Genomic DNA, 19,808 nt, shown 5'->3' with positions numbered 1-19,808 from the left:
CGCCGCCATCCCTGTCAAACTGTGTCAGCTGAGCTGTCAAACGCCCGATAGCTGGTGCTGCCCAGTTCAATAACGCACGTCGTCGTCGTCAACAAATCGAAACGGAGGAGAAAAAGTGTCTGTTTGCATCATCCGTTCGCCAGCGTGCCAGGGCCCCTTGCTGTCGCTGTACACATCGCCTCCCCAGAAAGCCCACGGCACACAACAACACAAAAAACGCACGGAGACTACACAGTCGTCAACAAACAAAACGCGCAGGAAAACAGGAACCTTCGCTTCTAGCGAGGCAAGCGTGGTGTGGTGTGTGGCAGCAATCGTGTGTGTTACGCTCTCGAACGTCGGTCCAAGTGAGTCCCGTCCTCGGCCACGCGAAAGATCCCCGCGGCCGTCGTCGTCGTCGTCATCCTACCAATTTCTGCCGTGGCACACTTGGGGAGGGCTGCAACCGCCGTGTTGTAAGCGCTCGGAATCGATTTGGATGGAAGCATGAACCAAGAGCCTTTCACATACGCCTTATCGCAGATCGCTCACTTAGTGTCGAACGTGAACAAGAAAAACTCCCCGGCCACAGCACGTCAGCTAGCGCAGGTAGGTGGAAAACCCCCATTTGGGTGGGATGAGATCAACGTCCCCCGCGTGAGCAGCACAGCAAAAGAAAGTGCGGGCTGCGAGAGGTTGTGAACAGCCAGACCCGCTGCCAGATCCGTGGCAAAAACATAAGCGATCGCTCGGGAGAAAGTCGAAACAGGGCGAATCCTCCCTCTCGGCGCAGTAGGGCGGGGGCGCGCGCATTGTTGTGGAATGTTTATAAAATACGTAAAGCTCGGGCAGAGGAGCTACTCGGTGGCATGGAATGGAACAGTGTCGTCGCCTGCTCAGAATCTTGCCTGCAATTCTGCTCGCGATTCTACGCTGCGGAGTGGTCTCGAATGCGGTTGTGTGGTTGAGGAAGCAAAAAGCTATTTATAGGATGTTCGTAATAGAGGAACGGATGATTTGACGGCCAGCCGAGCCCTGCTCTGGGTGTTACGGGGGACGAACTATTGCTCGGCAGGTGCTTCTCTATTGTATCAACCGTTCATTGCACAAATATTACGACAATTGATAAGTCGCGCGCTCGCTGGATGTGTTAGTAATGTCGCCCTGTCACCCAACGATTAAATTTCCAGCCAACGAACGGCACTGAATGTAGAGAATGATTCATTTGTTTGCACTTCGAGTGTGTAGGAGGGACTTGTATTTAAATGAGCAGCCTTGTGGATATTGCCGCTCAAAGCCATGCTAGGTGCATATGTTAAATCCTATTTTGCCTTTCTTCCTGACCCTGCTGGAACACGTTACCGTGCTGCACATGCAGAGGAATGTCAATGTACGTAATATTCCACATAAAAGCTGCTCAAAATGTATGTGAATTCCGTGTCAAAGTCCACTCAAAGTGAATCTCTCTACAAAAATGAATTGTTTGCCTTTAAATTGTCCACCATTTAAGGCAAATTTATCCAATCCCCAAAACGGGCAGCTATAAAAATGGCAAATTGATATATGCTTCCGTGAGTTGTTTGTGTTTCGTAAGCGCCTGCTGCTCCCTTTCGCCCAGGGCAACCGATGTGACGTTTGCCGTTTTCTTCTTCCTTCCCATCTTCTTCCCGAGCTGCTGCTGCGGCTGCTGCTACAGCACCGCACTGACAGCTGCCCGTCCAGCACCAGCACCGATGGCGGCGTTGCTGTTGAGCGTAGCCGATGCTGCCAGCAGTCATTCCATGCTCCGCCATGTTGTTTGATCGGAAGTGAAAGAGAAGCGACTTTGGATCTGGAGAGTGCAGTACACGGGGCTTTCTTCTGTTGCCTGCAAGGGTGCACACGGGTTTTACGGTGAAATAAGCCAAGGAAAAAGGAATAGGAAAAACGCATAAAACGATGGAAAATTCTCCGGGCAAGCCGATTTTGCTGGAGTTGTGACCAAACAAAAAAGGGGACCAAGGAGTGAAGTAGTTACACGGCACGGGTAGGAATAATCGTCTCACCAATACTTCTGTTCGGTTCCATTCTTCTGCTGCGGCGGGGGTCCGTCTTTCCCCGAAAACGCGCAGCGGCAGCCAGGCAGGGCGACAGCCTCGGTCGTTCACGGCGTGAAGAAAGGTTTGCAAGAACTTTTGTGTCTTACTTCTTTTCATGTTTTCCCCCTCCGTGTCACGGTCATTTTTATCGAAAGTGTTCCAGTTGCTTCGGCCGCGCACGCCGCCGCCTCTCTGTGGTAGTGTTCTTTTGTCTGGAAGGGGGCAAATCTTAACACAAAAAACTGTGATAATCTTATTTCGATACGTTTTCTTCCTTTTCTTTTTTTTTTTGTCTCTTGGTGATTGCGTCCTGCTTCTTCTCCATCGGTTCCGGCGGGTGGTCGTCTTCATCTTACACTCCCGGGTAACACTTTTGGGCCTGCTGTGTTACGTGCATGGAAATTTTCTCGCCTTCCCGAAACCCCCCACTGGTGTTGTAGCTGGTGAAGGACTTCGGACTAGAGGCCGACCGTCACTTGCTGCGTTGTCTGTTCTCCTCGATCGACTTCGGGGACGCCACACATTCCGCCGCCAGGGGTTATTGCCAGGCTCGCTTACTGGCCACGGAACTCGCGAGCCTGACAAATAAACCGCAGCTGGTCGCCAACGTTTGCTTCGCCGTCGACAATCCGTTCCCGCAGCAAAAGGTAAGTGCCCGCTGGTAATGGTTGCGGGGAGCAAAATGGAGGTGGTCGCGCCTACTGTGTGTGCCCGAATGCGTTTGGCTGTGACATATTGATACATAATAATTTTTTTAACTCTTTCTCTCTCATTGGCGCTCCCTCTCGCTGTGCCTCTGTCCCTCTCGTGCGCTCTTGCGGATGCGTTGTTCTGCATGACTGGCTTTGTGACCGATTGTTGCTACCTATACACGCACAGTCCCTGAAGCCGACATCGAACCTGCTGGCACAGATCTCGAAAACGCTCTCCTGTACACCGATCCAGGAAACGGCGCTTTCGATCGCTTTGCTGCACTCGGAACAGCCGGAGATAGTGCGGTTTGCGGAAGCGCACCTTAAGAACTGTCTCACCGAGCTAATCGAGAGCTACATCGACTCTGGTGAGTGAAAAGGCACTGTTTCCTATTGAAAGCAAAACATGCTTCATTATTGTGCAGAATTTGTCCTTTCCTTTTTCAAATTAAACGTTACATTTCTTTCCATTTCCGACTCGCTTTCGCTCCAGACTCGGGCAGCAACAACGTAGAGGGCAGCCTTAACGACGTATCGCCCGAGTTTCTGCAGCAGATACTGTCCCTAATCTCGTACGGCCGGCACACCGCCCTCGGGCTTACCGACCAAACGTACGAGCGCTTCCGGAGCCAGCTGTGCCGCGACTTTCCGCGTGACCGCGTGCCGCTCATCCTAGCGCCGCTGCTGTACGCGGAGAGTTCGGAAATTTCGGCCGAAATATTGAAGCTCAACACGCACAGCATCCTGCAATCGTCGATCATGAAAACGTCCTGGACCAATCTGGTCGTGGAGGTGGGCTACTCGTTCACCGCGACGCTCGACGACTGCCGGAACCATCTGCTGAAGGTGGGCGGGCGCGACATCACGCCCCAGGATGTGGCGAAGATTGTGTCGTCCATGTGCTTGACGCACGAGTCGCTGTCGGAGAGTAGCATCAATCTGCCGACGCCGAGCGCCTTCTGGCCGCAGGGCAGTGGCGATCCGTCCGGCCAGAAGGGCAAGGATGGCAATGGGGGGTCGTCCGCGTCGGAAGTCACCACCTGGAAGCCGGAGGTGCTGGTGCAGGCGCTGAAGGAGGTAGTGCCTGCCCTTAACTGGAAGGAGGTGTGCGTTGCGCTGGACCATCCGGAGTTTCTGCTGAAGGACCGGGCCGGGCTGTCGCTGCTGCTGACGATCGTGAAGATGGGCATGCAGGCGAGCAACATGGGCCAAACCTTCCCGGTGGAGTGTCTGTATCAGCGGTGGACGAACGTCGAAGGTCAGCTGTCGATCATTTCGCTGATACTGAAAAACTCCGACCTGTACTCGTTCGCCGACCACATCTACACTAGCGTGTCGCTCGATCTGCTGAAGACGCCGCCGGAGACGGACAGCAAGGAGGTGGCGTGCTGGATGTCGCTCCACCTGGTGGACGTGCTGCTGTACATCGCGGACCATGCGAACCTGAGCGAGAAGGTGATGAAGATTTTCAAGGTGCCCGGTTCGCTCTGCCCGGACGTGCTGTTTCTGGCGCTGCTGCAGATCAACCCGCCGATGACGACGGCCCGGCAGGAGCTGTTCACCAATCTGGTGCCGATCTTCCTCGGCAACCATCCGAACGCGGGCACGATACTGCACCACGCCTGGAACCATTCCACGTTCAACGTGACGCTGCGCCCGATCATCCTGCACGCCATGTCCGACTGGTACATGGTCGGGGAGGGCGACCAGTCGCGGCTGTCCCGCATCCTCGATGTCGCGCAGGACCTGAAGGCGCTGTCCAATCTGCTCAACATTCGCACGTACATGTTCATCATCGATCTGGCCTGCCTGGCGTCGCGCCGCGAATACCTCAAGCTGGAGAAGTGGCTGGCGGACAAGATACGCGACCACGGCGAACCGTTCGTGAAGACGATACTGAAGTTTCTGCAGCGCCGCTGCCCGCAAATCCTGGGCGGCAAGTACAGCGAGGAGCAGATCCCGAAGTCGTCCCAGCTGCCGCCCGAAACGCTCATCACCATACTGAACTGTTTGCAGGCATGCATCGCGAGCTGTACGCCCGAGGTGGCGGACATGATCCACAGCATGATGCAGTACGGTATGCTGCTGAACTCGAAGTCGCGCGCCCAGCAGCAACAGCAGCAGCAGCAGGCGCCTCAGCAGCAGCAGCAGCAGCCGCCGCCGCCCGGCGTGCTCCGGTCGCACCGCGGCCTGGAAGCGTTCGGGGCCAATGCGATGGGCAGCCAGCTGCTGCCCCCGATGGTGGACTCGCTCAACAGCCTGACCGCGAACATTGGCGGCCTTAGCATCGGTGGCCCCGGCGGCGGCAACAGTGCGTTCAGCTTCAACAACATCATTGCGACGCCGCCGTCGCCCTCGCGCCTGCTGCCCTCGAGCAGCCCGTTCCCGATGATGCCGCTGCCGCCCGGTGCGGCCGCCGCTGCCCAGGCCGGCACGCTCAGCCGGCTGCAGCAAACGCCGAACGATAAGCTCGGGGCGGCGGCGGCCGCCGGCGCCGCCGGCATTCCCACCCAGGCGCTCGCCCCGTTCACGGCCGACGCACCGGTGCCCGTCTCGAAGGAGGTGGAGGACGAGGCGAACAGCTACTTCCAGCGCATCTACAACCTGCCGCCGCATCCGACGCTGTCGATCGACGAGGTGCTGGACATGCTGCAGCGCTACAAGGACTCGCCGAACCGGCACGAGAACGACGTGTACCAGTGCATGCTGCGCAACCTGTTCGAGGAGTATAAGTTTTTCCCCCAGTACCCGGACAAGGAGCTGCAGACGACGGCCCAGCTGTTCGGCGGCATGGTGGAGCGCAATCTCGTCACCACGTACGTGGCGCTCGGGCTGGCGCTGCGCTGCGTGCTCGATGCGCTGAAAAAGCCGGAAGGCACGAAGATGTACTACTTCGGCATTACCGCGCTGGACCGGTTCAAGAACAAGCTGCACCTGTACCCGAAGTACTGCGAGTATGTGCACTCGATCGCGCACTTTAGCGAGTTCCCGGCGCACCTGATCGAGTACATCGAGTACGGGTCGCAGGGCCAGGAGCCGCCGAACAAAACGCTTGGTCCGGGGCCGCTGCCACCGTCGATTTTGCAGTTCATGCCGAGCGGGGCGGCCGGTCGGGGTGGACCGGTGGGCAATCCGCTCTATCGGAGCAACTCCGTCACCGGCACGAGCAACCTCACGCTGGCTGGTGTTTCTACGTCCGCTTCGGCTGCAGCTGCAGCCGCAGCCGCCGCCGCTGCTGCTGCTGCCGGTGGGGCCGGTGCGGGTACGCCTGGAAAGATCAATCTTTCCGCCCAGCTAATCCCTCCCGGTGCAGCCGGCGGTGGAGCGGCAGGTGCTAGCGGTGGCGGTGGGGCGGGTGCAGGTGTTGCCGGCTCAAGCGGCAACAGTGGTGCCACTGGTGGAAGCAGCGGCGGTGGACAACCGCCGCGCGTCAAATCGATTGCAAACGCAACCAACATCGACACGCTGCTGGTGGCGACACAGGACCGGGAGGAGAAGATCATTGCGCCGCCGGACGCCATCCAGGACAAGACGGCGTTCATCTTCAACAACCTGAGCCAGATCAATCTGCAGCAGAAGTGCGAGGAGATCAAGGAGATACTGCAGAAGGATTACTACACCTGGCTGGCGCAGTATCTCGTGCTGAAGCGTGCCTCGATCGAGGTGAACTTCCACGTGCTGTACTCGAACTTTCTCGACGCGCTCAAGATACCGGAAATCAACCGGCTGGTGACGAAGGAAACGTTCCGCAACATCCGCGTGCTGCTGCGGTCGGACAAGGGCATTGCGAACTTTTCCGACCGCTCGCTGCTGAAGAATCTCGGCCACTGGCTGGGCATGATGACGCTCGGGCGCAACAAGCCGATCCTGCACCTGGACATTGACGTGAAGTCGCTGCTGGTGGAGGCGTACAACAAGGGCCAGCAGGAGCTGCTGTACGTCGTGCCGTTCGTGGCGAAGGTGCTGGAATCGTGCGCGAAGAGCAAGGTGTTCAAGCCACCGAACCCGTGGACGATGTCGATCATGAACGTGCTGGCGGAGCTGCACCAGGAGCCGGACCTGAAGCTGAACCTGAAGTTCGAAATTGAGGTGCTGTGCAAGAACCTCAACATTGACGTCAGCGACCTCAAGCCGGCCATCTACCTGAAGGACCCGGAGCGGGCGCAAAACATCGAGTATCAGCTGTCGCAGCCGAAACCACCGAAGGAGACGGCCGCCGCGGCGGTGATGGGTGGTGCGGGCGTGGCCGGACTCGGTGTCGGGGGTAATGTGGGCGGCGGCGGTGGTGGAGGTGGTGGTGGCGGTGTTGTTGCCGTCGTGCCGCAGCTTCCTCCCGGGGCCGGCCCGGACGATATGGGCTCGAGCGGACCGTCCAGCTCGCCGGCAAACGTGGCGATGGATCCGGCGCTGGCAGCGACCGGTCCGCCGGAGCCACGCTTCCACTACTCCGACATTAACATTGCGAACCCGAGCCTGAACGCGCAGCACATCGTGTACCATCCGACGGTGGCGATCCTGCACACCCAAACGCACCTGAAGGTGATCGTGAAGAGCTGCCTGGAGCGCACCATCTCCGAGTGGATCTCGCTGATCGTGGATCGCAGCGTGAAGATTGCGTCCAAAACGACCGAACAGATCGTGCGCAAGGATTTCGCGCTCGACTCGGACGAGACGCGGATGCGCCGGTCGGCCCACAATATGGCGCGCAGTCTGGTGGCGGGCATGGCGATGATCACGTGCCGCGACCAGATGGTGCAGACGATTCAGAACAACATCAAGGTGGCGTTCGCGGCCGCGGTCGGTAGCGCGCAGAAGGAAGCGATCATTGAGCACGCCGCCCAGCAGCTGGCGATGGACAACATTGAGCTGGTGACCGCGTTCATCCAGAAGACGGCCATCGAGAAGGTGGCGATCGAGATGGACAAGATACTGGCGGAGGACTTCCAGCTGCGCAAGCTGGCGCGGCAGGAGGGCCGGCGCTACTGGGACGCGGCCGTACTGTCGTACCATGCGGAACGGATGCCCGAGCGCATCAAGCTGAATGTGGGCGGCGTGTCGCCGAGCCAGCTGGCAGTGTACGAGGAGTTTTCGCGCAACATTCCCGGCTTCCTGCCGATTACGGAACGCGATGCGGCCCAGTTTGCCCCCAAGATGGCGGTAAGTGGTGAATCAGAGGGATAAGGAGAGAGAGAGAGTAGATGAAAAGAAACTAATTGAGTGTTGGTTGTCGATTTTAGGAGATGCTGCCATTCGTTGCTACGCCGGACGAGATCGGTGCGATCTACGATGAGCTGGCGAGTAAGATGGATACGTTCATCAAAACGACACGTCTCGTGCCGATATTGCAGGTAGGTGCCCGAGATATGGGCTACATGTTACTGCTCGTAGCAAGTATATAATCTAGTGGTGGGAGCTCGGAATCGAACCTATCCGATTCCGTATTCGGAACCAACTCCGGAGTCGATTCCGATTCCAAAGTCGATTCCGGAGTCGACTCCGCAGTTGACTTCGGAATCAGAATCGGCTCCGGAATTGGATTCGATCTGGAAATCGCAATTTTCTCCGGAAACGGAATCAGTATTGACTCAAAAATTGGAATTAGCTCCGGAATGAGAAACAGTTCGTGAATTGAAAAAGAAGTTTCAGAAGCGAAATCAGTCCGGGAAGCTCAATGAGACTGGGTCATTTACAAGCATATTTTGATTCCTTGCGGCTATCAATACGTAGCATCATTTTGTACAAACTAATGGTGAGAGCTCGGAATCGGACCTACCCGTATTCGGAATCAATTTCGGAGTCGATTCCGATGCTGGGATCAACTCCGGAGTCGATTCCGATTCCGGAACCGATTCCAATTCCGGATCCGATTCCGAAGATGTATCCGGAGTCCGGAATCAACTTTAGAGCTCCAGAATTAACTCCAGAATTAGAATTGACTCTAGAAACTCCATGAGAACAAGTGAACTTTGATTCTTTGGGGCTATCAATACGTAGGATCATTGGATCCAAGCACTTATTCTTATGAGGATCGACTTCGATTTCGAAGCCAATTCCGATTCTGGAGCCGATTTCTATTCTGGAACCGATTCAGATTCCGGAACTGGATCCGATTTCGGAACCGATCGTGGAACCATTTCCGGAGCCGTTTCGGATCCAGAATTGGAATCGGTTCTGGAATCGGAATCGGAATCGATTCCAGCATCGGAATCGACTCCGGAGTTGATTCCAGCATCGGAATCGATTCCAGCATCGGAATCGACTCCGGAGTTGATTCCAGCATCGGAATCGAACCAATTTCGGAATCGATTCCGGAAAATGATTCCGGACCTACTATCCGGAATTGATATCAGAAAACTTCGGATCTAGTCGAAATCGACTCCGACGAAAACTTCATTTTTCTCATCACCAAATCTAATCTACTGGTTTGCATCCACCATTAGCTTCACACCAACAACATGGAGCAGCTGCTGGAGTGTTTGATTCACGCGCACCGTTCGCTCGACAATCTGACCGGTTGCACGCTGCTGAACAAGGCAGTCGAGGGCCTGCTGGAAGGTTTAATCAACATCCCGGACCAGATCGAGCACGTCAAGCTGTACCGGGACATTCATCTGCGCGTGATGCGCCTGATGCAGGACCATCGGCTGTTCGGTCCGATGTGGACGAACAAAGCGATCACGCGCTACATGCTGGAGTGCCGGGAGGAGCTGCGCTACAACGTGGAAGCGGTCGATCTGCTGATTACGTCCAACTTTGTTAACATGCAGCAGTTCGACATGATGCTGGTGCAGCTGATGGACAATGGGAACAACTACGTGGCGGTCGTGTTCGCCATGCAGCTGCTGCAGACGTTCTTCATCGACGAGCGGCACAATTCGGCCATCACCGAGAACGATCTGGCCGGCACGATCGAGATGCTGCACCGGCTGACGGCGCACCCGCGCGCACCGGAAGGTTTGACGCACCTGATCGAGATGCTGCGCGCCAATCACGATCCGAACTCGTTCCTGATGGATCGTGCCATCGTTGGGCCGACCTCGTACATCCACGCGGGTGTGGCCCAGGCACGGGTAAGTGTTGTTGAATGTATACATGTGTATAGCAGGCTTTCTATAAATATGTTTTCTTCCCTCTTTTCGCAGTCGGACATTGACGATTCGCCCGGTTTTCTCGAGCGGGCCGAGTTCCTGCTCAAGGACTGGGTCACGATTGCACTGTCGCCCAACACGTGCCGCGATCCGCTCAAGGGTTTCAGTGTGTTTGTGGGCAAGATGAACGCGCACGGCATACTGAAGGGCGATGAGCCGCTGACGCGCTTCTTCCGCTTCGCCACGCAGTACTGCATCGATCTGACGTATCGCAACATGAACGAGCCGAACGCTAAAACGAAAATCTTCCAGTTTATCGACGCGTACGTTCGGCTGATTGCGCTGCTGGTAAAGCACTCCGGCGAGAGTGGCAGCACCAACACGAAGCTGAATCTGCTGAATAAGGTACTGAGAGATCGCAACTGTGCTGCTTTAATGTTTAATTTGAGCTCACTTTAACCATTCCTATCTTTGCTCTTTTTTTAGATTCTCGGTATCATCATCGGCATACTGCTGCACGATCAGGAGGTCCACACGACCGCGTTCCAGCAGGTCGGCTACCATCGCATCTTCGCCATGCTCTTCCTCGAGCTGACCACGCACGATCCGATCCTGGAGAACATCAGCATCAGCGTGATCACGGCGTTCTGCCACACGTTCCACATACTGCGCCCGTCCGCGGCGCCCGGCTTCTGCTACTCCTGGCTCGAGCTGATTGCGCACCGCGTCTTCATCGGGCGCGTTCTCGCCCAGATCCCGCAGCAGAAGGGCTGGCACATGTACTCGCAGCTCCTGATCGACCTGTTCAAGTATCTGGCCCCGTTCCTGCGCAATGCCGAGCTAGCCAAGCCGGTGCAGCATCTGTACAAGGGTACGCTGCGCGTGCTGCTGGTGCTGCTGCACGATTTTCCCGAGTTTTTGTGCGACTACCATTTCGCGTTCTGCGACGTCATCCCGTCAAACTGCATCCAGATGCGCAACCTGATCCTGTCGCCGTACCCGCGCAACATGCGCCTGCCCGATCCGTTCACGCCGAACCTGAAGGTAGAGTAGAGTGGTTGTCGTCAATCAGTGCTGCAAAATGTCATGAGCATCATGGGATGTTCACCAACGAAAGCAATGAACATATCATATAGTAGCTTGATACTCATTGCTGATACTCAATGAAAGTGCGCCATGACATGCCGAACAAGACATGCGAGTGCTTGAGTCAAGCGCGATACTCTGACTGACAAGCTGAGCTTAATGTCGTCGCAAGCATAATCATAATTTTTCTGGCTGTGAACAGTGCTGCCTAATGCCACTGTTTCAGTCACCAACACTCATGACTGAAACGGAGATGATCAGCGGTGAGACTCAAACATTTGGTGGATCAATCACATCCTTGGTGACAATTTTTTAAGCACCCAACTCCTTGTCACTCACTTGGTCACGACATTTTCCGTCGATGACAATCACGACATTCTTGGAATACACTTGGCGTGTGTGGTGCAACAAAATGAGCATTCTTGCTAGCTCTGCCTGCTTTGATTGTCTGTTGGGTCAATCTGAGCGAGAAAGCATGCTCATTTGGTATCTTGGAACCACTCGCAAGCACTCCATATCTCCCATGGCTATCGTGATGATTACCGACAGAAAATGTCGCGACCAAGTGACTGACCAAGAGTTGACCGCACAAAATGTCACCAGGCATGTAATTTTCGCACCAACTATTTGAGTATCTCCTCTAATCATCACAGTAGAGCTCGTGACGCTGACACGATTTTGTTTCAGCCGAAATTTATCATGACTATGTTGTCTGTGACATTTTGCAGAACTGATCATAGTAAAAAAGGTCATGACATAATGGCTGACCAAGTGGTGGTCGCAAAATTTATTGTCACGAAGCATGTATTGATTACAACAAACGTTTTGATTATCATCTCTGATCATCAAAATATAGTATGTGACGCTGACATGGATTTTGTTTCAGTCAGAGTTTTTTTATGACATTGACAGTGACATTTTGCAACACTAGTTGCCAAAGGATCTAGAAATGGATGAATTTAATTGTTAAAATAACTTGATTTTTCCTTTAGGTCGATATGCTGAATGACATTGGAGGATCGCCACGGATTTCCATCAACTACGCGTCCTCCATTCAGCCGGTAAGCTTCAAGAAGGATCTCGACTCGTACCTGAAGGCCCGCGCACCGGTCACCTTCCTGTCGGAGTTGCGCTCCAATCTGCAGATCTCGAACGAGGTCGGCTCGCGCTACAATATTCCGCTGATGAACGCGCTCGTGCTGTACGTTGGCACCCAAGCAATTGCTCACATTCGGTAAGAAATCATAGAAAAGAGAAAAATTATTTGTTTTCCTTCGTGCTAGCCGTACTTATAACAATCCGTTTTGTCCGTTTGTTTTAGATCGAAAAATTTGGGCCCAACAATGTCCACGATTATACACAGCGCGCACATGGATATCTTCCAAAACCTGGCGGTCGATCTGGACACGGAGGGACGCTACCTGTTCCTGAACGCGATCGCCAACCAGCTGCGCTATCCGAACAGCCACACGCACTACTTCAGCTGCTGCATACTGTACCTGTTCGCAGAGGCAAACTCGGAAGCCATTCAGGTATGTTTTCTGGAGCGAAAGGCGCTTGTGGGTGTTGTTTGGAAGTAATCGTATGTTCTTCTTTCTCTGCACGCGCAGGAACAAATCACGCGCGTTTTGCTCGAGCGCCTGATCGTCAATCGTCCGCATCCGTGGGGTCTGCTGATCACGTTCATCGAGCTGATCAAGAATCCGATCTACAAGTTCTGGGATCACGATTTCGTGCACTGTGCGCCAGAAATTGAACGGTGAGTGTTGGGAGCGCAAATTACAACTGTGAACAGCTAAGAAACACATAATACTAACTTATTGCACATTGTATTTTTGTAGACTTTTCGAATCGGTGGCAAAGTCGTGCATGGTCACGAGCAAGAGCCAGCAGCAAATTCAAAACGTCGAGCCGGATATCACCGAGTGCAGCTAAATATATGGTTGCCAACATCAGGCTCCAGCTTTGCGGCAACACAGCATCGATAATATCAAACACCCGAAACGTCAGCCCGAAGAAAAAGAATTACAAAAAAAAAACCCGTTGGGTGTCGGTTGACGATAAAACTGAACAGAATTAGGCAAACACACACCATCTGTACATACGCGATACCATTGTCACAACAAGTCAGTGCACGTCCTCTTTAATGTAGGGAAATTGATGGATTAGATGGAGAACAGCCAAGCATCAAACGTCAAACGCGAAACTATCTTAGTTCATTTGAGCCGAAACTGTACATTTTGCGAGCGAGAACAGGTTTAGGAAAACGTGTGTAAGTAATCGAAAACCGAAACGATTCGTCCCCAGCCACGGTTACATTTTCCTCCGTCACCTTTGGAGTGGCCGCTGAAGGTGACGGGAGATTGCCGTTTCCTCCCAAGGTACAGCTTAACGTTGCTTTTGGTCGGTGTGCGAATCTACACGTCTTTTTTGTTGTTGTGAGTAATAATGTAAGTAGCGATGTACAGAGTTGCAAAATAGTACTGTAAAAGGATGTTCTAGATCGGTGCGATACATTTTACTCGATGCACTAGATATAGAATAAAATTGTTCGTAATAAGTGTAATAAATAAGGGATTCGAATTTGAAATCTAACGAACGTGGTGTGTCTCATGGGTGTCACGTTGTTTTAACAGACCGGGTCTCTGTGCAAAGCTTGAGATTTGTTTGCACTTACCCAACACAACTTTTCTCTTTGTTGTGATATGCTTCTTCACATATTGTCTGTCGACAATCAGTTAAAAATAGCAAATATTAGAAGAAGAAACGTATCACATAAAGACGATTTGTAGTCAAATGTATTCCAGAGAGAGAGAGAGAGAACGTGCCGGTAAAACTCACCCAAAACCATAATCTAATCGCGCGTATCACCACATACCTTTGGCCGTTAGCTCTCGCGTTGTTTGCTTTTTCTCTTCCATTCTCATATGGGTTTGTGTAAATTGATCTTTTCCCCGAAACGCTACCAAGATACCAAGCGGCCGATAAGAGTAGCTGCTGGTTTATCGTTCGTTACCATGTCAATGGGCTCGATTGGTCGGATAAGCGACAGGGCAGTGGTTTTTGCGAGTGAACTTCAAGACAAAGTGGAACACAAATTGATAAGAAAGGTGTGAGGGTCGCGCTTGGTGTGCCACCACTCTGCCGTTGCATAACCGTGAAGCAAAGGACAGATGTAGTGAAGCAGTGTGACAGTCAACATGTCGTCCGAAAGTGAAGCTGCCTGTCGTCCAGATGCCGCTGCCGAAAAGCAATTACCGGCCTTCCTGGACGCATCCCTGCTGCAGTACATTCTGGACGAAAATCTCCCCGATGACCCGATCGAAGTGGACAGTTTCACCGCAGCGATTGCCACCAAACCGGGCGACAACTACAGCAGCGACGTGTACAGGATCGTCGTCCACTACAATGGGTCGAAGGTAATCCCGCTCGTGGCGAAAATCATGTCGGAGGAACCGACGGTCAAGGAGTTTGGCAAACGAATCGGTGCGTTCATGAAGGAGGTGTACACGTGCCGCAACCTGTTGCCCATCTTCAGCCAGATCGTTTCGCGCGGATCAACAAGGATCAAGTTTGGTGCGCACTGCGTGTACGCAACGCGCGATCCGGCCGACACGGTTGTGTTTCAGGATCTGAATGCGCTCGGCTACCGGATGCCGGATCGTACCCGGGGCGGGCTGGACCTTGCCCACTGCGAGCTGATCATGCGCAAGATTGGTCTGTTCCATGCCGCCTCCATGGTGTACGTGGCGAGGGGACCGATGGAGCGGCAGCTCTTCACCTACCAGTACTCGCACGGAATGGTCCAGCCTAGGGACAATGTAAGCAACAACCCGGGACTGAAAATGTTTGCCAACGGGCTGGACACGTTTCTGGAAGTGTCGGCCGGCTGGCCGGAGCTGAAGCGTGAAATTTGGACGAAGCTGAAAGCGCTCCGATTGACGTACGCGAAGCGGTGCGCACAGTGCCTGCTGACGGAGCGGCACGACCAGCCGGAGGTCACGTTCCGTGTGCTGAATCACGGTGACCTTTGGACGAACAATATGATGTTCCGGTACGAGGATGCAGCGGACGAGGGGACGGTGAGTGACGTGCTGTTTGTCGACTATCAGCTGGGCAGCTACGGCAGTCCCGGGCTCGATCTGGTGTACTGTCTGCACAACTGTCCGCAGTTTGAGGTGCGGGAAAGCAGTACCGATCGGCTGCTCCGCCTGTACCACGAGTCGCTGTGTGAGGGACTGTCGAATGGAGGCTACAAGCAGTCCTTCCCTACGTTTGAGGACGTGCTGAAGGAGTACGAGCGGCATGAGTTTATTGGTATGTTAGCGTGTGGACATTGTTACTCTAGTTATTAAATGATTGTTATTATTTGCAGGGCTTGTCAGTGGACTGTCGATGTTGCCGATCATCTTAATGGAGCGCACGGACGAGGTGGAGCTCACGATGGGGAATCTCGTCGGTGGGGAACAGGCGGTAAAGATACGCAACATTCAGTACCAGGGCAAGCAGTACCGCCAATCGGTCATTCCCATTTTGGAGCGCTTCCATGCCAAGGGCCTGCTGGATTAAACCACATTAAGGGGAATTGTTATGAATTTTAGGTTTTAATTGCTATTAAAGCCCCGAAAAAAGCATCAAATAATACCATAACAATAGCGCGCACACTGGACAGCTTTGTTTGCAGTTTGAATAGATACGCGTTTATTTACAGAGAGAGTTTGCGTGCATCCAGGCTTATTATCGGTTGCTTTTTGTTAAAAAAAAATCATGCAAATCATTCTTTGCTAAATTGGCTTCCGCTGCCAGTTCTCTTTATTCTTCCCAGTTAATGCGAACCGTACAATTGAATTCCTAATATCACATACGTGAACTACACACTAATAAGTATTTATGGCACGACGAGAGAAGACCAAACGCGGCTGCGAACGGCTATTCTAACTATTTGTTTGCAAATCCGCATTGCACGCATTCCCGCCCATATGTAACTCATGGGCAAATATTTACCCTTTTAAAGGCCTGCTGGGGTTCGTGTTGTGTTTCTTAATGCTGCTGCTGCTGCTGCTGCTGCTGGGCCATTGTAATGGCTTTTTTACCCCTCTCTCTCTAAGCGCTCGTGTAATTAAACGTTGCGAAGCTTTGGCGCTTCTCGGCAAATCCCAAACCCCTGATGATGATGATATGCCTCGGCACAATATCACTGTGTCACCGTGGCTAAAGAAGAAAACAAAAAGCTGCTTATCATGCCGCTTGATGTGTGGCGCACGATTTGCGTAAATCACTTGCGCGGGACAGTTAAATCCGCCCTTACCGACGAATCGTATGCTCCTCGGCGATCGCACACCGAACGCTCCGCACAGTACTTCCGCGATGTCCACCTCGGCAGGAGCACCGAAGCAGCAGCAGCAGCACCAGCTGCCCAGCTACCTCACGGAATCGCTGATCCAGCGCTCCCTCGAGCACGATCTGCAGCGCCCGGTAACGATCGATCGGTTCACGGCGGGTCCTGCAACAGCCGCCGGCGATAACTACCTGAGCGATGTGTTCTGGATCCGGGTCGAGTACGATGGCGGAGCGTCCGAGAAGCGCCTGCTAGCGAAGTGCATGCCGGACATCGGTGACCGCGGCGCCACGCTCGACGTGCTGGACGCATTCCGCAAGGAGTCGGAAACGTTCCAACACCTGCTGCCCGAGTTCACCCGCCTGGTCGGTGGGGGGGAACAGTTTGGGGCGAAGTGTTACTACGCCACCACCGAACCGGTGCGCACGATCGTGTTCGAGGATCTGAAAGCGCTCGGCTTTCGCATGTGCGACCGGACGAAGGGTGGCCTGGACTACGACCACATGACGCTGGTGATGCGTAAGATTGCCCGCTTCCATGCCGCCTCGATGCTGTATGCGAAACAGAGCGCAGAGCATCAGCGCCGTCTCGCCAGCCGGTACGCGTACGGGTTGCACAATCCGCAGGAGCAGCCGGAAGATTCGCGCATACTGCAGGCGCTACAGAAGGGGCTGGAGAAGTTCATTTCCGTCGCGGGCGGATGGCCCGAGCTGGAGGGGGGTGTGTTGCGCCAGCTGGAAGGATTGCTGCCCATGTTTAAGGAGCGCATTGCTGGGTGTGTGAAGCCACGGCAACCGGGCGCCCGTTACGAGGTGCTGAACCATGGCGATCTGTGGAGCAACAACATGATGTTCCGGTACGGGCCGGACGATAAGACGGTGGAGGAAATCATCTTCGTGGACTACCAAATCTCCAACTATGGCAGTCCCGGGCTGGACCTCGTCTACACGCTGTACAACTGTCCGCACCGGGACGTGCGTATTGCGAGGCGTGCGGAGCTGCTGCAAGAGTACCATCGCGTGTTGGCTGACGCATTGCGCAAGAATGGGTACGACAGCGTACCGACGATGGACGATGTGAGGGAGGAGTTTACTCGCAATGAGTTTTTCGGTAAGCTGCAATGGGGAGTTGCATTATTTGAACAAAATGACGCTCTTTTCTTGTCTTGTTGTAGGACTCGTCTGTGCGATCACCTTTCTGCCGATCATGACGATGGAACGGACGAAGGATCTGGACCTTAGTTTCGACGCGTTCTTCAAGGAGGGCCACGGGGAGATCCTGCGGGACAGGCAGTACAATGGGGCGGTGTTCCGGCAAGCCGTCGTGCCGATCCTACACGATCTGCACGCACGTGGCTATGTTCGGTAGGAAGGGAAGCGGAAGTTTACGCTGCACGTTCAAAATAAAGTACAATAACTAAAGTTAGTGGGTAGTGTAGGAAAATGTAGATAAGCCATAGCTAGGCGAAGGAAACAAAGTAGAACAATATTACCTTTGTTCAAATGGAACGAAATTATGATCGTGCTTCTTTAGTCTTTACTATCTGGATAACACATCTTATTTATCATCCAAACCAAAACCTAGTTCGGTTGCAACTAGGTTTATCAATTGTTTACCTTTTTTGTAGCATGTTTGCCAAAATGCTATGTTTTATCATGCACGCGTGTCATAAATATGCTGCCAAAGCGCGCGGCGCGTGCCGGTCCGTATGTCACTGTAAATTGTGTAACGATAACGTTGGGTTGGATTAGTGTTGTTTTGCTAGAAATGGCCAGAAATAGCCATAAAAAACACAAATAAGCAATTTAGCAATTTAGCTACGTTTGCGTTACTAATTGCTATCCTAAAAGGTGCAGAAACATCCGTAGAAGTGAAGAAGCGTCCTTACTAGTGATGGGAAAATGAAGTTTTTGTCGGAATCGATTCCGGCTAACTCCACAGTTTTCTGTAATCGATTCCTCATAGTAGGTCCGGATTAGTTTCCAGAATCGCTTCCGGAATCGGAATCGACTCCGGAATCGGAATCGGTTTCGGAATCGGAATTGGCTCCTAAATTAGAATCGGAGTCAGTCGGCATCGCCATAAAAATAGGCGTTTTGGTCCAATCATACTACATATTGCTAACCGCAAAAAGTCAAACATTACTTGTAAAAGATCCATTGTCATGGAGATTCTCGGACTGATTTCGCTTCTAAAACTTCTTTTTTTCTATTCAAAAACTTATTCAAATTCCGGAGCTAATTCTAATTCTGGAGTCAATTAAGATTCCGTTATCGGGGCAAATTGCAATTCCCAGGTCAATTCCGATTCCGGAGCCGATTCTGATCGCGGAATCGACTCCGGAGTCAACTCTGGAATCGGCTCTGGTATCAACTCCGGAATCGGCTCCGAAATTGACTCCGGAATCGGAATCGATTCTAGCAACGGAATCGGCTCCGGAATTGATGCCAAACACGGAATCAGAATCGGGTGGGTCCGATTCCGAGCTCCCACCACTAGTCCTTACTTTATGGCACATGTCTTAAGCTTGTTCATGCTGGATGGACTGTCCATATTAGTGATGTGCTCTTTGGAGCGCACCCACGAGTCCGATCCGACTCTGACTATTGTTAGTCCGATTCCAAATCCGGCAAAATCTGAACCACTAGTTCCGTCCGGAGTCTGAGTTATCCGGAGTCGTTCGGAATCGTCTGGAATCGTACGGAGTCGTCCGGAGTCACCTGAAGTCGTTTGAGGTCGGAGTGGTCGAGAGTCGACCGGAGTCAGCCTTCGAAACAAAGGACTCCGAATGACTCTGAACGACTCCGGATAATACTGGACGGACCTACTTTCCGGAGTCGATTCCAAAATTATCGGTGTTGAATCGTAGTCGCCTCAGGACTTTGGCCTATTTTACCCATCACCAATTCAAATACAGGGATTTCAATGTTGTTTTATATTTCTCAATGAGTTTGGGATTCGTCTATGACTTTGATTGTTTTTCAAATACAAAAATCATTTGTATAAAAAAAATTAAAAATATTAAAACGATTTAATAAAAACATGTAAAACAATCAATATCAACATAAAATCGTGGGACAAATACTTAAAATTTCGGAAATGAGACAATAAATTGAGAGACAAAGAAATAATCTTGAAATAAAATAAAAGTTGAGAAACTCCTGTAAATAGAAGATGGATAAACAAAGTTTTTATTGTAGATTTTTACTGAATATGAAAGGAGCTTTCGGCCGCCTGGTTAATATTGAATGTGCAAATTTACAAATATATGTACAAATAGTGCCAACTTTCTCGCAATAATTAGAAAAGAAGGAAATGAATTAGGAAGAATAATCTTAAACGTATGTTAAGACCAAAAAGGAACAGTTATCGTCCATATAGCAATAATTTACTAGAGCACTCTTACACAACCTCTTTAAGCCATCTTTCATTCACAATCACATTGATAAAAGATTCGGGAAAGAGAACCTTTTTTGTGTGCCATTTAATATTTAGGCGCGAAAATTCCTTCCTTTATTTATAACTTTATTTTTAAACCTAGCGCAAG

The 19,808-nt window shown here is 52.4% G+C and overlaps 3 protein-coding genes across 3 annotated transcripts; all 3 read left to right on the top strand.

Moving 5' to 3' along the window:
* The first annotated feature begins 52 nt into the window (after nt 1–52).
* On the top strand, nt 53–13,518 carry LOC120904721 (CCR4-NOT transcription complex subunit 1). The gene is made up of 12 exons (XM_040314959.1): nt 53–588; nt 2,498–2,704; nt 2,937–3,117; nt 3,243–7,906; nt 7,987–8,097; nt 9,190–9,819; nt 9,892–10,242; nt 10,324–10,881; nt 11,916–12,157; nt 12,245–12,455; nt 12,534–12,682; nt 12,765–13,518. Exons 1-12 carry the CDS (start codon nt 487–489, stop codon nt 12,856–12,858), a joined length of 7,500 nt encoding a protein of 2,499 aa, XP_040170893.1. The 5' UTR covers nt 53–486; the 3' UTR covers nt 12,859–13,518.
* A 430-nt stretch (nt 13,519–13,948) lies between these two features.
* On the top strand, nt 13,949–15,712 carry LOC120902951. The gene is made up of 2 exons (XM_040312050.1): nt 13,949–15,240; nt 15,299–15,712. Exons 1-2 carry the CDS (start codon nt 14,124–14,126, stop codon nt 15,490–15,492), a joined length of 1,311 nt encoding a protein of 436 aa, XP_040167984.1. The 5' UTR covers nt 13,949–14,123; the 3' UTR covers nt 15,493–15,712.
* Nucleotides 15,713–16,198: 486 nt separating this feature from the next.
* Nucleotides 16,199–18,069, top strand: LOC120902950. Its single transcript, XM_040312049.1, has 2 exons — nt 16,199–17,371; nt 17,436–18,069. The coding sequence occupies exons 1-2, from the start codon at nt 16,243–16,245 to the stop codon at nt 17,627–17,629; spliced, it is 1,323 nt and encodes a 440-aa protein (XP_040167983.1). The 5' UTR covers nt 16,199–16,242; the 3' UTR covers nt 17,630–18,069.
* Nucleotides 18,070–19,808: the final 1,739 nt, after the last annotated feature.

The sequence above is a fragment of the Anopheles arabiensis genome, chromosome 3 (genome assembly GCF_016920715.1).
Source record: "Anopheles arabiensis isolate DONGOLA chromosome 3, AaraD3, whole genome shotgun sequence".
Lineage (NCBI taxonomy): Eukaryota > Metazoa > Arthropoda > Insecta > Diptera > Culicidae > Anopheles > Anopheles arabiensis.
The sequence above is the reverse complement of the archived record's forward strand: the minus strand, read 5'-3'. Positions and strand labels throughout refer to the sequence as shown.

Bases quoted from the DNA above. Each gene is read 5' to 3' on its own strand.
- LOC120904721 (XM_040314959.1), top strand. From the start codon at position 487: ATGAACCAAGAGCCTTTCACATACGCCTTATCGCAGATCGCTCACTTA. The intron at 589-2,497 runs GTAGGTGGAAAA...CTGGTGTTGTAG, and splicing joins CAGCACGTCAGCTAGCGCAG to CTGGTGAAGGACTTCGGACT. The intron at 2,705-2,936 runs GTAAGTGCCCGC...ATACACGCACAG, and splicing joins ATCCGTTCCCGCAGCAAAAG to TCCCTGAAGCCGACATCGAA.
- LOC120902951 (XM_040312050.1), top strand. From the start codon at position 14,124: ATGTCGTCCGAAAGTGAAGCTGCCTGTCGTCCAGATGCCGCTGCCGAA. The intron at 15,241-15,298 runs GTATGTTAGCGT...TATTATTTGCAG, and splicing joins CGAGCGGCATGAGTTTATTG to GGCTTGTCAGTGGACTGTCG.
- LOC120902950 (XM_040312049.1), top strand. From the start codon at position 16,243: ATGCTCCTCGGCGATCGCACACCGAACGCTCCGCACAGTACTTCCGCG. The intron at 17,372-17,435 runs GTAAGCTGCAAT...GTCTTGTTGTAG, and splicing joins TACTCGCAATGAGTTTTTCG to GACTCGTCTGTGCGATCACC.